The sequence below is a fragment of the Hakea prostrata genome, chromosome 1 (genome assembly GCF_041222555.1).
Source record: "Hakea prostrata isolate BN-2017 chromosome 1, UWA_Hpros_2, whole genome shotgun sequence".
Taxonomy (NCBI): Eukaryota; Viridiplantae; Streptophyta; class Magnoliopsida; order Proteales; family Proteaceae; genus Hakea; species Hakea prostrata.
This window is the reverse complement of record NC_142600.1, coordinates 14905622-14920980: the sequence shown is the minus strand read 5'-3', so window position 1 is coordinate 14920980 and position 15359 is coordinate 14905622. Positions and strand designations below refer to the sequence as shown.

The 15359-nt window shown below is 36.0% G+C and overlaps 1 protein-coding gene across 3 annotated transcripts; it reads left to right on the top strand.

Annotated features, from left to right (window-relative positions):
• The first annotated feature begins 6489 nt into the window (after positions 1 to 6489).
• THIC (thiaminC) lies at positions 6490 to 15093 on the top strand. 3 transcript variants are annotated; one of them, XR_016175040.1, is made up of 7 exons: positions 6490 to 6599; positions 7930 to 8234; positions 8369 to 8496; positions 10349 to 11175; positions 12543 to 13228; positions 14124 to 14210; positions 14385 to 15093. XR_016175040.1 is itself a non-coding variant. In XM_089165479.1 (6 exons), the coding sequence occupies exons 2-5, from the start codon at positions 7930 to 7932 to the stop codon at positions 13224 to 13226; spliced, it is 1944 nt and encodes a 647-aa protein (XP_089021605.1). In that variant the 5' UTR covers positions 6490 to 6599; the 3' UTR covers positions 13227 to 13228; positions 14124 to 14308. The 3 variants fall into 3 exon arrangements, 2 of the variants coding, with proteins under 2 accessions (XP_089021605.1, XP_089021613.1); XM_089165479.1 differs by lacking the exon at positions 14385 to 15093 and having other exon boundaries at positions 14124 to 14308; XM_089165487.1 differs by lacking the exons at positions 6490 to 6599; positions 14385 to 15093 and adding an exon at positions 6606 to 6703 and having other exon boundaries at positions 14124 to 14308.
• The last annotated feature ends 266 nt before the right edge of the window (positions 15094 to 15359 follow it).

The following is a 15359-nucleotide window of genomic DNA, read 5'->3' as shown; positions in this document are numbered from 1 at the left end:
GGACGAGATATTTTATTTGTGGGTTAGAGAGATGCGTTAGCCGGACTTGAAAGGAATTATAAATTCTGCCTTTGGGCATTTTAAGTCCACCAATAGGGGGCACATGTCCCACGTCGTTCTCGCCTGTTGCAACCGACTTCCAGCATGGTTGCCACGTCATTGCTACACATCCACGCCAGTACTGACGTACACGTAATTGTTTAATAGCAACATTTTCCGCCGTTGGATCTGAATGGACAATCCAGATTTTCTTCTTTGTTTTTGGGTACGTTTTAATAACAACATTTACACCGTTTGGTCTGGATGGATAATACAGATTTCTTCTTTCTTTTTTTTTCTCCTTTGTTTTTGCGTAAGATATAACTCAGAATTCCAACCACTAACTTTTTCTTTAAATAGAAATATCATTAATCATTTTAAATGAAACTGAATAATAATAATAATAATATTATTATTAAATAATTGAGGTGATGAACTAATTTGTTTTAGATTAGTTTTGATAAAAATTACCTGTTCCCTATTTTAATGTCCACTGTTCCCCCAAACAACTAATTGGCCATGAACTGTCGAAATTATCTTTTTAATAAAATCATTTTTTATATATAATAATTTAGTTATCATTTTTCATGCTTTTTAAATTTCTTTTTCTTTCAAAATATAATTGCCAATCCTCCTAAAATTTTATTTAGGACTCTTCGTGGTTTAAAAAATTAAAATAATAAAATAACCTAAATGAGAGACTAATAATATAATTTAAAAAGACATATAGTCAACATTTTAGTAAACGTTTTATCATTCTTTCAATCCTTGAAGTTTTTTACAAAAAAAAAATAAAAATTCTCAAGTTACAATTAACATTTTCACATATCTTGAAAAAATGTAACACCTTTTACCAAAAGGAAAATGGGGTTAAAAGAGAGGGATGAGTAAACTTTAATTACTTGAAGTGTCATCTTAATGGAAAATAGTGTTAATTATATGACTGAGGTTGAAATTGCTTGGTAATAATTGGTAAGAGGAAGTTGCATTGAGAAATGCTAAGTAAAATTATCCTCTCCCATGGATCAAACAAGGACTTTCCTAATTAGTTTGAAAACATAACGAGTATATCTTAGTCATGGATGTTAAATATAATAAATGATAATTTCATTGCCGTAAATTCTAAAACCCTCGATTACCTTAAAATGCCCCCATCACAAACTTCATAACCATATTTTTTCTATAGGTTTTGATCCCGGATCTACAAACTTCATAACCATATTTTTTCTATTGGTTTTGATTCTTGGATCCACAATGTTCGTCATTAATGCTTGACTCATCTATAGCAGTGAAACAACCAAGTCAATATTGTTGTTTAATTTAATTCATATAGGGTAATTGGAATCTTCTTATTTCAATCCGTATTTCTTTTCTTCAACCATCTCAAACATCTATCTTTCAAGTTAGTACTTAGTACCTTACTTTCTCCAATTCCTGTAGTTTTTCTCAATTGTCGGTAAAATTTTGACTTTCTCCTTCAAAGATCAATGTTTTCTTTTACATTTTTTTTCAAAAAATTATAATTTTTCAAAAATTTAACTCATTTTCTTATGGCCTGTTGGTTATATGAATCCAAAGATTTCAAATATCTAGACTCAAGAATGCAAGATTTTTACCTGTTTGGTTATCAAAATCTTTTGATTCATAAAATCTAGAGATTTATCATTTTATATAAAAAATGTGAATCTGTAGATTTATGGGTATTGAGGTGAAATCACTCCTACTATAAAAGCGCTAAATATTTACACATTCACAAAAATCACGTTGATCAAATAATTTTTTACAATAAATTCATAAATTCAACATTCCAATTAAAATATAATCTTAAAGTAGTCAATTAACCCCGGTTTTCTTTTTGTTGGGAAAAAAAATGTTGAAACAATCTGGTACCTCTCTGTTTCCAATGACTAACTAATCATATTTAGGTGGGTAAGCCTTCGGGGTTACCAAACGAGGTTATGTTTCCTATCTTAATATGGAACATCTTTAATATTGAACGTCTTTGCATTCACAATTTGACAGAAAAATCTTTAGGTTGGCCTTGGGAGTACTAAACATTGTACAACCCACAGGTTTGAAACTAATTTATTTTGTAATAGTCAAACGACGAGTCAAGATTGTACAACCATAGCCTCTTGAACCTTGTGGCAAAGTTTGAAGGACATATGATCATGTAAATTGCTTGAGTCATGAGCATTACTGTCTGAGATTTCAATCTGACGACCAAATATGTTTCGCTTGACGGTCCTGTACATTTAATGCTCAGAACTGAAGCAAAATCCTACGGCCTAGAGTGCTTCATCACCTTCTTTTCTCAAGTGAGGAGGTGAGTTACGTTGAATTTGGCCAATAAACTGTTATTCTATCGAGTTAAATTATTATTATTTTTTTAGGTGAAGTCAAGTTAAGTTTTCAGGTGTCTAAGTTTGATGTGATTGATATGTGTATCCACACAGTCGAATCATACGGTCAAGATTTGATAGCTAAAGCTCCAAAAAGATCTTGGCCTTCTGATTGGATTATGCTTATTCAAGAGGAACTATTAAAGTAAAAATTGTGATCCAACGTGTTTGCAGGGAGAGAGATAGAAGGATAAGTGTGGATTGGCCAAGATCATGACTAAGGTTTAAAGTATCGATATCGAGTATCGTATCGGTCAAGTATTTTAAGAGACGTATCATCCTGTATCGAGTATTGTATCGCTCTGGCTAATGTATTTTAGTGTAATTCAATAGAGAGACGTATCGAGATGTATCGTATCAGTTGGTTCAAATATGGATACATATCGATAAGTTTCGTATAGTATCATGGGATACTTTAAACCTTGATCATGACAACAAGCTTCTCTTGGCTTTTTCTTGTGGAACAACAATAGGTTTGGTGTTAGAAAGAGAAGTGTTCCCGATCAAATTCGGCCCCACCCTGATAGGACTGGGGGCCTACTAAGTGTAAGGGAGGGGATGGATGGGAGGCTCGAATCTTAGTCCTCCTTGATCTTGTCCCTATAAAAAGATACCATCACTGATTAGAAGCATGTCGACTCCCCCTTGTAAGATAGAGTTTCATAAAATTGGTTTGAGCTTTTTTCATGTTGCTTATTTAAGTTGGGCCGAAACTTTAGGTTGCCCACTTAAGTGGCCAATAGTATATATTGTTCAATCTGGCAAACTTGGAATATTACAAAAATTTCAAAACTCTTTGATTGTTAAGGTTTTCATGTTTTGAAATGTGTTAAAACCTAAATGCTCCTCACCCATTTCACTCACTATGTACCCAACTCCTAGGTGGGTGAAGGGAGAACATTTTCTTCCTACACCTTGCTGAAAATCCTACCACTGCCGGTCATCACTGCCACACCTCCTCCTCACCGTCCCTTAACCCTCCCAAATGGTTTATCCACCATTTCTACTGCCTTGATATGAAGAGAATTAAATCATTGTTGTGAAGAATTGGGCTCATCATCAGTGTTTGTTTCTAGAAAAAGTGTTAGAAGGCATGGAAGAAGAGGAAAAGATGGCATTTGATAGGAAAATTTCAATGAAATTCGTTGCTCTTCGATCTCAAAATCTTGAAATCGATACTAGAGGAAAGCGACGTAAAAATTTGAAACCCAATGAGTGGAAACAATTTTTATCAACGATGTCAAAGACTTTTTCTAATTCATCAACCTCATTCGGTCTCTCCAATCTGCAGGTTTGAAGACCGATCATGTGTGAGCTGCACTTGTTTTTTATTTTTCATTTTGGTTATCAAACCCTAACTTTAGTAAATCTGGTTTAGATTGTTTTCAAACCCTACAACAATTACTTTCAAGAACAGATTGATTCCTAAGTTGCTGCTGATTCGTTAAAGAGCCAATACTAGTTAGGTTTGGGTCCCAAACCCTAAATCATTCCATAGAAATATTGAAGATGTAGAATTGAAATTATAGAAGTCTACGATCCAAGGATTTGATTGTGGTCAAATCATCGGTTTCCCTATTGATAGGACCTTCTTTACTAGTGATCATTAAAGTAATGAGTTCGGATCATCTCCCAACCACAAACTACAATGGGACCCACAAGAAAAAAAAATAGTAAAACATTTAAAAAAAATCTAATCACCTAATCCTGTGGGCTCTATTGTAGTTTGTGGTTGTAAAGCTGTCAGGGAGTACAGAATACTTCTCCAACTGGGGGATGATCCAGACTTTGAAGTGATTAACACACCTAAGAGTATATGAGAAATTATATTCATAAAAGTAGGAGGACAACCGGCGGATATTCTAAATGATGTTCATTGCTTCAAATGGAGGGTTGGGTTGTGCTGTAAGTTTTCTACGATTGTATTATCATTAGATTCGATGGTCACTTTCGCATACACAATTTTGGCAAAATTAACTTACCAACTATTGCTAATGTAGGGTTGGTTCAATGGTAAAGATCCATACTCAGTGGAGAGGTCTTGGGTTCATCCCTTGTGGATTGCATTACATTTATAGTATTAAAAAGGCACCATAACCCAAAAAAAAAAACCTTACCAACTATGCTTGTGCATGAGTATTAGTAATGTCATCTCGAGGAGAACAACTAGAAGAAAACAAAAGAAAAGAAAAATACCTTTCAATGATATAACAAGCTATTTTTACTTTTTCTTAATTTAAAAACTAACATGTAAAAGTTTTTCAATAATGGTTATATATAGTAATAAAAACAAGAGCAAATTACACATACATCCTTTGTGTTTGCAAACCATTATGTCTATATCCTTCATATTTCAAATTATATTTTGAGTGCATTTCTACTCAGCATAATGGAGTATCAAACAGTTTGGTACAATGATGGTTGATCCTAAATTGACACCACCATTACATTTTTTTCTTTTTGTCTGTTGTACATTAATTTTTGCTTATTTATGGATTCTCACAAGAGAAAATTACAAAATACACACTTTAGTTGGGCTTAAACTCTGGATTGCACGCTTTAATACCCTAAATTAGAGATTGCATACTCTCAAAATTATAAATTGCACACTCCTAACATTCAATCCAAGATTCTAATAAGTTATGAGTAAAATGACCATATTACTTTTATTAGAGACAAATGACATAACTACCCCATTTAAACCTTCATGTACCCATGATTTAAGGGCCTGTTTGGTTACATGAATCCAGAGATTTCAAATCTCTGGATTCATGAATCTGAGAATTATATCCGTTTAGTTGTAAAAATCTCTAGATTCATGAAATCTGGAGATTTACCTTTTTACACTAAAAACGTGAATCTGTAGATTTATGGGCCAGGGGTGAAATCTAGAGATTTCAAAAAAGCTATACAATTGCACATTCACAAAAATCACGTCAATCAAAGAGTTTCTTAGGATGAATTCACAAATTTCATTCCACAACCAAACATCTAATTTTATAAATTATAACTCCATGGATTTGAAATCTATAGATTTGAAATCTCTAGATATTTAAAATCTCCAGACTCATGTAACCAAACAGGCCCTAAGAGCATGTTTGGTTACACGAGTCTGGAGATTTTAAATCTATGGTGTCAGAATTCATAAAATTAACTATTTGGTTAACCTGAATTTGTGAAAATTTCATTATGAAAAATTGTTTGGTCAATGTAATTTTTGTAAATGTGCGAATATTTTGTACTTTTAGAATAGGGGAGAAATCTCTTATACCCATAAGTCTACATATTTACATTTTAATGTAAAAAGATGAATATCTAGATTTCATGAATCCAAGGATTTTCATAACTAAGGTTGCGTTTGTTTGCAAAGGTGGGGTGGGAAAAAAGGGGTTGAAAAAAAAAATGTGGGTCTCATGTGTAATGGGATGAAGAAGAAGAAAATGAAAGAAAAAGGTTTTGTGGAAAAGTGATAGTGGTGGGGTCTCACTTTTTACTTTTTTCAACTTTCATCAAAGTCCCACCAAATATGTGGGGTTTTGAAATGGCTTGGGGTGGGAAAGTTGAGTTGCCACATCGTAGAGACAAGTTTTCTAGACAAGTTTTATTGATTCAAGAAAACTTGTCTCTCACTTTCCCACCCCTAGCAACCAAATAATCTATCATTTTGGGATTTAAGAGAAAAATAAGAAATCTGCACTTTTTTCAAGAATTTTCCTACCCCACCTTTATTCCAGCAAATAAACGCAGCGTAAATCTTGCATTTATGAATAAAAAGATTTGAAATCTTTAAATTAATGTAATCAAATAAATAGAATCTTGAATGGAATGTGGTAAATGAACTTGTAATTTTGAAACTCTATAATCAATCATTTATAACACTAAACGGACAACCCAGAGTTGTCATTCCCAACTCAAGCGTGTAGCCAGTAGCCGCCTGTGATTTGATCTTCTCACAAATATCTCTCGTTCTTTGTATAGATTATCACAATTATCTCCTCCCATTTCGGGTGGAAACCAAGCCACGTGGTTACGATAGCTTTGCTATTAATATCAACGTAATCTTGAGACCAGTAACCTCTGTTCCCTGCATCTTCGGCACTTAGAGGGAGTTTGGAGCCCTGTGAACGAGACGGTAAAGACAAGACTGAGAGTGCTCAGGTTCGTGTTCTCTTCCTTGCTGTTCGGAAATCATTTCTTCTCTTCTTTGGAGTTCCTGTTTTGCTTACGATACTCCAAAACTCGGCAACAGAGTACTATTTGAGGTGACTTTATCAAACTGTCCTTCTGTTGGATTTGAATTTCTTGATCAAAGGGTGTGTATAGGGTTCTTGTTTTGATGCGTTAACTATCTAGTTTCTTAGGTATGCGTGACAATAAGCAGGTTGTCGGCTGGCACCTAGTCCACATTCATTTTTAAGTTCGGATCATGTTTGCATGTTTGCGATGTTGTGATTGTAGTAGATTTCTTAGTTTCGAAATCGGACTGGTTTGGGTGATCTTCACCATCAGAAATATTATAAAACATTTCTATCGGCTTGGAATCTTGGATATTGTTACCTTTGGTCATCGAAAGATAAATCCCCTTTTTTCTGGTGCGAATTACTTGCATAGGGTGATCAAATTCCGATGATTTTTGGTCTAGGGAATGCTCTAAGTTACTCCTATTCTTGATAGGCTAGACTCCGTGGGCATCAGGGCAGTGGGACAAAGCCATGCATTGCCTATTTTGTGCTGCCATTTTATTGCATGCAGACTCCTCTATGATCAAGTCAAAATAGAAACCGAATCATCTAGTCTTACAAAATAACTTAAATTGTTAGGATGATTCAGGGTGATTGGGTTATTCAAACAAGTAACTGATCTGTGGAAATTCTAAAGATGATCAATGTATAGAGTTGAATGAATGGTTTGTTTAATTTTTTTCAAATGGAAGTTTTTTTTGTGCTTGAAGGAAGCTTTATAACGACACGGATTGCTTCTCTATTGAAAAAATAAGTGAACCGGGTGGCATTCTGTAATGGGTTTGCTTGCAGGATCCAGATCCTCTCCTTCCAGTGTTGCCCTCTGACCTGTCCATGACTCTACCGACCGTTGGGTGGGCAACTCGTGGCTGGTAAAATTGCAACCGTCAGACGGAGAGGAATCAAACCTTTTGAAAATGGACTGATTCTGTTTCAGCCATTTGTAAACAGGCTATCTGCTTCAGCCTTTCCATCCAACAGTGCAATTCACCCATCCGATAGTTGGATGGACAGGATGGAGGATAACACTGGACAGGAGAGGATCCGGATTCTTGCTTGCATGTGCAATTTTTTTCCCTTCTTACCATTCCTTTAGAACTACAGCATATACTTTTTCCTATTTATAACGAAAGCACTGAGCATATGATCTGTTGTTTTTTCAGGAATTGGAATTTCAGCATATGTTTAATTGTGGTTAATATGTTTTCTAGCACATCTTTCTTATACATCTGTGGTCCTTTTTCCAGATGGCATCTGTTCATATTGCCTTGGCATCTGTTGTCTGCAAGAAAGGCAACCCTTCTCCAAGGTCACTGAATACTACTTTCTTACCTGGATTTGATGTTGCTGGATCTGTTTCAAATGCATGGGAAAAGGAGTCCTGTCCCTCTTATATGAGGTCTGTTCCTAGAGCCACATTAACTTTTGATCCCTCAACCACCAATGCTGAAAACACCAAACAGAGAAAACACACAATTAATCCTGCTGCCCCTGATTTTCTTCCGCTGCCATCCTTTGATCAATGCTTTCCAAAGAGTACAAAAGAATGCAGGTATGTTCTGGACATTTCTTGCCTCTTATCTGTTGATGGGTTCCTCCCTTATTTAAGTTTGCCCAATTGGTCTAGTGCTACTTATATATATTTAGGCAAGTATTTATGATATTTCATTGTTCTCTGCTTTCTAGGGAAGTTGTTCATGAACAATCTGGTCATGTGCTTAAGGTTCCATTTCGACGGATACACCTGGCTGCAGAGGAAAAATACTTTGATACATATGACACTAGTGGCCCCCAAAATGTCAATCCACGCGTTGGTATGCTTATTAAGCTTCTTAGTACTCTTTGGTCTTAGAGTTAATTACTCAACGTTCTTTCTTATCTTTTCTGGATTTTTTTTATATCACATAACCTTCATTTTCACCTTTGTAATTATGTCTTACACTTTTCATCCTGTGTGCTTTTTCTCTCACTGTAAGTTTGGTAGTTTTATCTTTGGTTATTAAGCATATATCCCCACCTGTACAGAAGTTGAAGTATTTTCTCATGAATTTGATTTTCGAATTTGTCTTCAACTTATTGTGGATTGCAGACTCAAAGTTTTTCCAAAGAATAGAAAAGAGAAACATCAGTGATGTTTAAAATGTTTTTATGCTTCACAACATGCCATTTGACTATTTAAAAGGAAAAGAAAGAGGTTGGTTTTTTTTTTTTGGGAGGGGGGGGGGTTGGTTGGTCATGATTTGTGCAGCCTAAACCTCTCTCCCCCAAGGCACCAATTCTCAACTCCTTTTCTTATACATTTTTTATTTTCCCAAACTTACCCTTTAACAGTTGTTATCCTTGGATGTATTCCTATTATAATGCAACTTATGTAATGAAGAGGAGACTCCTGAACCAAAATAATCTCTTGAAATTATCTAGAACGATATTGTGGGCGTGTCATTGTAGGAGCGAGTCCATATGATAGAGGACCTCTCATATGATCCAATGGCCAAGTTACAGGGCAAAAGAGCGAAGAGAAAGTTCCTTAAAGTTGGAAGTGACTTTGAAGTTACAAAAATAATTACAAAATGCTATTAATTGACAAAGCTGAGTTTAAAGTTGCAAAGGATAAAATAAAGTTTACAGGACTGCTATTGAATTCCATTATGTTGAAATTGATTGTGTTCGCTTTTTTTGGACGAATGAAAAAGTTCATTAACGAAAAGGTACTAGAGGGGGGAAGGGAGGAGATACAAGAGCAGGGCCAAGCCCAACAAAGCTGAACAGCCCTAAGCAAAACAACACAGGGAACCTTGGGGGGGGGGGAACTAAGGCCAAAATTGATTGAGCTTTTATAATTGTATGAAACCCTGAATACACTGTAAGGCACTTCCCCTACTTCTTCTGGCCTGGAACTTGACCAGTTGGATGTGAGCAAGATCCTCTATCAACTGAATGCAACCTATGTGCTCCCATGAGGCAGGTCAGGAATTATAAGAGACACTCTTGAATGGGTAGTATACCTGGCAATTATTTGAGTTAGTATTCATTTCATTTTTGTTCAAACTTTACTTTACTTTACTTATCCACATTTTACATATAAACAGATGGAGCTCAAAAGAATTCAGCATATTTGTCTAAATTAATGTGCATGCATTGTGGTTATTTTTTCCCACATTGGGAAGAAGAGGTGAAATGCGAAACCCATTATTGATGAGCCACAGTTTTTCCATCTTTCTAATTCATGTTTGAAAATTTTGTTTTGGGAGGATGTAGCAATGAAATTGCGTGTCCTTTTCTTGTCCAATGCTGGTATAGAATCTGACACATATTGGTCCTTACAAGAAACAAATTTCTTAGCCTTGGGAGCACTGTGATTTCTTTGCATTTCTTATCTAATGACTTATTGTTTCTGTTTGATTTTTCTGATTTGTTTTCAACTTTTATTTTTCTTTTTGAAGATAAATGCCTATGTAGGTTTATTATTTTCTGTACAGTAATTTTATTACATTGATGTTGATCCTGTCAGAAAAAGTAAACTCTATTTAGTATCTGCAATGCTTCTGGAGATTATTTAAATTATCTATCCTACAAATGCATCTTGAACTGCTTGTCAATTTATGACTTCTTAATTTGTTCTTGCTGCAAAATTAAATTAGTTCCTATTGTTGATGCTGTTAACAGGCCTTCCAAAAATACGCAAAGACTGGGTCGAAAGGCGGGAAGAGTTAGGTGGACCAAGATACACTCAAATGTACTATGCTAAGCAGGGAATTATAACGGAAGAGATGTTGTACAGTGCTACTCGTGAGAAGCTCGACCCAGAATTTGTGAGATCAGAGGTTGCACGTGGGAGAGCAATCATTCCTTCCAACAAGAAGCACTTAGAGTTGGAGCCTATGATAGTTGGAAGAAATTTCTTAGTGAAGATTAATGCAAATATAGGGAATTCAGCTGTTGTGAGCTCCATTGAGGATGAAGTACATAAACTTCAATGGGCAACAATGTGGGGTGCTGACACTGTCATGGATCTCTCTACGGGCCGTCATATCCATGAGACCCGTGAGTGGATCTTACGTAATTCTGCAGTACCAATAGGAACTGTACCCATCTACCAAGCACTTGAGAAAGTGAATGGAATTGCAGAGAATCTCAGCTGGGAAATATTTCGAGAAACCTTGATTGAACAAGCTGAGCAGGGTGTGGATTACTTTACTATTCATGCAGGAGTTCTACTTCGCTACATCCCATTGACGGCAAAGCGCATGACTGGAATTGTATCTCGTGGGGGATCAATTCATGCAAAGTGGTGCCTCACATATCACCAGGAGAACTTTGCATATGAGCACTGGGATGATATTCTTGACATTTGTAACCAGTATGATGTGGCACTATCAATTGGTGATGGCCTGAGGCCTGGTTCAATTTATGATGCCAATGACTCTGCACAGTTTGCTGAGCTTTTGACTCAAGGGGAGCTGACACGTAGAGCATGGGAAAGGGATGTTCAGGTAATTACATGATTCTTTGTGCTTAATACCCACATACACATGCAAAATAGGTTATTTTTCTTCTAGAGCCTGTGCCACAGTTTTTAATCTCAGATTGAATCAGTAAATTTGACTGGGTTGAGATTTGTATTGGGCTCTGATCCTCCTGTACAGATAAGGTTAAGAGGTTAGATATTTTTTTTTCCTTCATTTTTTAACAAAATGGAGGGGCAAAAAATGTCATTTTTGGGGCGAGTTCACAAACCTTGTTGCGTGCAGTAAAATCTAGCTCATATCCTTCATTCATGGATGTTTGCAATAAAAGATTTTTGAGGTTGATTTTTTTTGGGGTAAATAAATAACAAGTTAAATTCAGTTACCTTCTTGACATAGACTGTATCAGGAACTTCAATTATTTGTCAATTAGGGGAAAAGAAGACTTCATGAATTAATCTTGAGACTTCTTGATGGGATTTATCTTCACTGAATTAAGGATATAGCATGCTAGTATGGCAGATATTATAACCCTAAAAGGAGACATGAAACCCTGAGAAGTGGTGTTAGCTGAGGTCATCCTGATGAAACTAACAAATAAGTTATCCACTCAAAAGAATATTTGCATATTTTCAGATTTATTGAAATCCTGAGTCCAAACTATTACGCCATGAGTCCAATGTGCTTGTATTTTACAAAATTCAATTTGTAACTCGTGGCCTGTTATTCTGCCAGTGACAGAAAAATATGCTTATGCACTTTCCTATTTCTTGACTCTCAAGTGCTTGAATACGGTTCTGAATTGTCTTCCCATGGGAGTGGTCACACTCGGTCAAATTAGGAACTACGTGGTTCACCCTGCTGCTTGGATCGGTACAGATTAATGTAGTGAAATTTAATTCAGGAACACAGCCTCCTATACATGTAGGTTGTATGGCCACTGCGATAGTAAAGAAAAATTTAAGGAGAGTGATTTTGGTTAATTTCTTAAATACAAGAGTCAAACTGAGAAATAAATGATGCGTGTATAGCTCTCACCTCACTGCTTGGACTGCCCTCTTTTGTAATATTAGTTAGGTTATCCTCTTTTAGTAATGAGGAGCACATGATCATTTAAGTAGAAATTAGAATGAGCATACATATCTTTGTGGGGAATCCACCTAGCAGCTTCTGCAGTTAATCAGATTTCAAAATGAAGTTTGAAATTTTGGATTTAGCCCCCATTTCAGAGCTTTGCCAAAACCAACATTCTTAGTTAAGTTCCAGTAAATTTCTTAATAATATTTTTATTCTGAATCTTATAAATATGATGTGTTTTTCTTGCTATGAACCTCACTTCCCCCCCCCCCCAGTGCTGGAAAACCCCCAAAATAACCTTTTTGTCTCTGTATTAGGTAATGAATGAAGGTCCAGGACACATTCCAATGCACAAAATTCCTGAAAACATGAAAAAGCAACTGGAGTGGTGCAATGAGGCTCCTTTCTACACACTAGGCCCATTAACAACTGATATTGCACCTGGTTACGATCATATCACTTCAGCCATTGGTGCTGCTACAATTGGGTCCCTTGGGACTGCACTTCTCTGTTATGTAACACCAAAGGAACACCTCGGGCTGCCAAATAGGGATGATGTGAAGGCTGGAGTTATAGCTTATAAGATAGCCGCACATGCAGCTGATTTAGCTAAAGGTCACCCACATGCACAGGCATGGGATGATGCACTGAGTAAGGCAAGATTCGAGTTTAGATGGATGGATCAGTTTGCACTCTCACTGGATCCCATGACAGCCATGGCTTTTCATGATGAAACCCTTCCATCTGAAGGAGCCAAAGTTGCTCATTTCTGTTCTATGTGTGGACCGAAGTTCTGTTCAATGAAGATAACTGAAGATGTGCGTAAGTATGCTGAAGAGCATGGTTATGGAAGTGCTGAGGAAGCTCTGAGAAGTGGAATGGAGGCAATGAGTGCTGAGTTTTTGGCTGCAAGTAAAACTGTAAGTGGAGAGCAACATGGTGAAATTGGTGGAGAGATCTACTTACCTGCAAGTTATGTTGCTGGATCGCTTGAGAGTTGAAGGTCAGTGCTAGTAAATTTTCTAATCACGAATAACATCTATATTTTTCTTCGTGAAATTTGACAGTTGCATATTTAGTTACCGGAAAGAATCTTTTTGCAGTTGCATTTCAGTCAAATTCAGACTTACTAATATGGTGTTTAATATTACAAACCATACTGCTGGAAGTTGTATACTGATGAATGAGACTGGCAATAGGGTAGCTAGTGGTTTGTGAAAATCATGGCATACAATGTAAATTGTGGTATGCACATTCCTCTGAGCACTTTGACCTTCTTATCTTTTTATTTTGAAAAAGACAAGATTTTCATTGCTTTCTAACGCTTCCTTTATACCAAATTTAAAAGCATTTCTGAGAGTATTTTTGTTATACTCTATGTGATTCTTATTACTGATGATTGTTCTCTAATTTTATTATTATCATTTTATTAATGAATAGTTGTATCCATTAAAGCCCAGTTCTTTCTTCCCTCTCTCAACAACTGTGCATGTCCTTGCTCATCAGATTCCTTTACTAGTTGGTAATCTTAAATTGCACTTTTTCCCATTAAATCTCTCTGTTGTCTTGATTTTTCTACAGCCAATCAGGTGTATTCTTGTGTCTCTGTCTCCTTTCTGTTGTAATCTTTATGTTGATTCACATTTTACTCAGACCCTATGCATATCTCACACAATTACCCTTTCACTAGTAAAGGAACTAAACTATAATTCCATGCACAGTTTTTGTATTGTCAGTTTTTTGGGTAGTGCTATGCAAAAATTTCTGGATCCAACAAATAGTGGACCCATCTTTCCGCATTGTCATACAACCACATAGGCATTTTAGTCTCCCAAGTACTGCAGGGACCAACACATCTCACTTTCTTTCTTAATCTAAATACTTGAACATTTTCTCAGGAGAACTGTCAAAAGGCATCTTGGACTATAGCTGGAGCTTTGGTCAGCTTGCTAGCCCTGGTGGTTACAGTTCATTTTGGGCTTTAGGTGAGCAAATAGCTTTAGCTTGTTAAATAAATGGAGTTTATATCTTCCTTTGTCTTGTTTTTCTTGGAATGTTTTGAGTAATAAAGTACTTGGTTTATTGTTATCAAATTTTTTTTTTTTTAAAGTTCTTTCATTGACATAAAAACGCACCGGGGGTGCCTGTATCTGCTTCAGTCCTGGCTATTTTGGGCCTGGATGTGGGCAGGGCCGGCTGAGAAAGTCCCTTAGAACCTGAACAGGGTAATTCCTGCGTAGGGAGTGTGCATTTTTGGTTGCCATTGTTTTCTGTGCTTACGCAGGGAGGGGCATCCATGGTTCTGCCCAATTGATCCATGCGACCGGGTTTGGCATCATGATCAGGTTATCTACCTCAAAACTGGGAAGAAAACCAGCAGAAATTTGATGTTTTTGTTTCTATCTTTACTAAATCCATGCGAACAGGTTTGGCATCGTGATCAGGTTATCTACCTCAAAGCTGGGAAGAAAACCAGCAGAAATTTGATGTTTTTGTTTCTATCTTTACTAAGTGTTTGTCGGTAATTTTAGATATTGCTTTAGATATTGCGCAATGCTGAATCAGGGAGCGTATTGGAATTATTTGGTTTCCTACATGATTAATTCAAAGAAATTAAGAACGCATGAATGTCTGTTGACCTTTCCTTTCTTTGTTAATAGTATATATTACCCTTGACCATCTCAAAGCTTGTAATTTCCTACTACGTCTGTAGCTCTATTTTTTGTCATCTTTCATTCATGAAGATTCACCATTTCTTTTAACTTCTTTCTGAAAATTCTCATGTTCTGCTCAGAAGTATATTTCCTTTTGTCTTTTATCTGTTAGAAACGTGATTCATTGGAGTTGCATATTATTGTTATTATTCTAAAATTATGACAGTATTGATGGGTCTGAAACGATAGAAACTCCATAATCCTTACTAAACTGACCAAGTAAAGGATGCGAGTAATTTCTGAATATGTTTAACTATTTAATTTCTGTTTTTTTTGGATGAACATGTTGACTCACCTACTAGATTAGCTTCTTATTCAATTTCCTTTTCTTTATGATCATTGAGTTTAGTTTTTCAGGATTTTGTTTTAAGTGCTGTTTAAAAAGAAATGAGTTGATGACAAGGGGTGGAGGAATTGATT

Excerpts from the sequence above, each read along its gene's own strand:
- THIC (XM_089165479.1), top strand. The coding sequence starts at position 7,930 with ATGGCATCTGTTCATATTGCCTTGGCATCTGTTGTCTGCAAGAAAGGC. Across the intron at positions 8,235-8,368 it reads AAGAGTACAAAAGAATGCAG|GGAAGTTGTTCATGAACAAT; the intron begins GTATGTTCTGGA and ends TCTGCTTTCTAG. Across the intron at positions 11,176-12,542 it reads CATGGGAAAGGGATGTTCAG|GTAATGAATGAAGGTCCAGG; the intron begins GTAATTACATGA and ends TCTCTGTATTAG.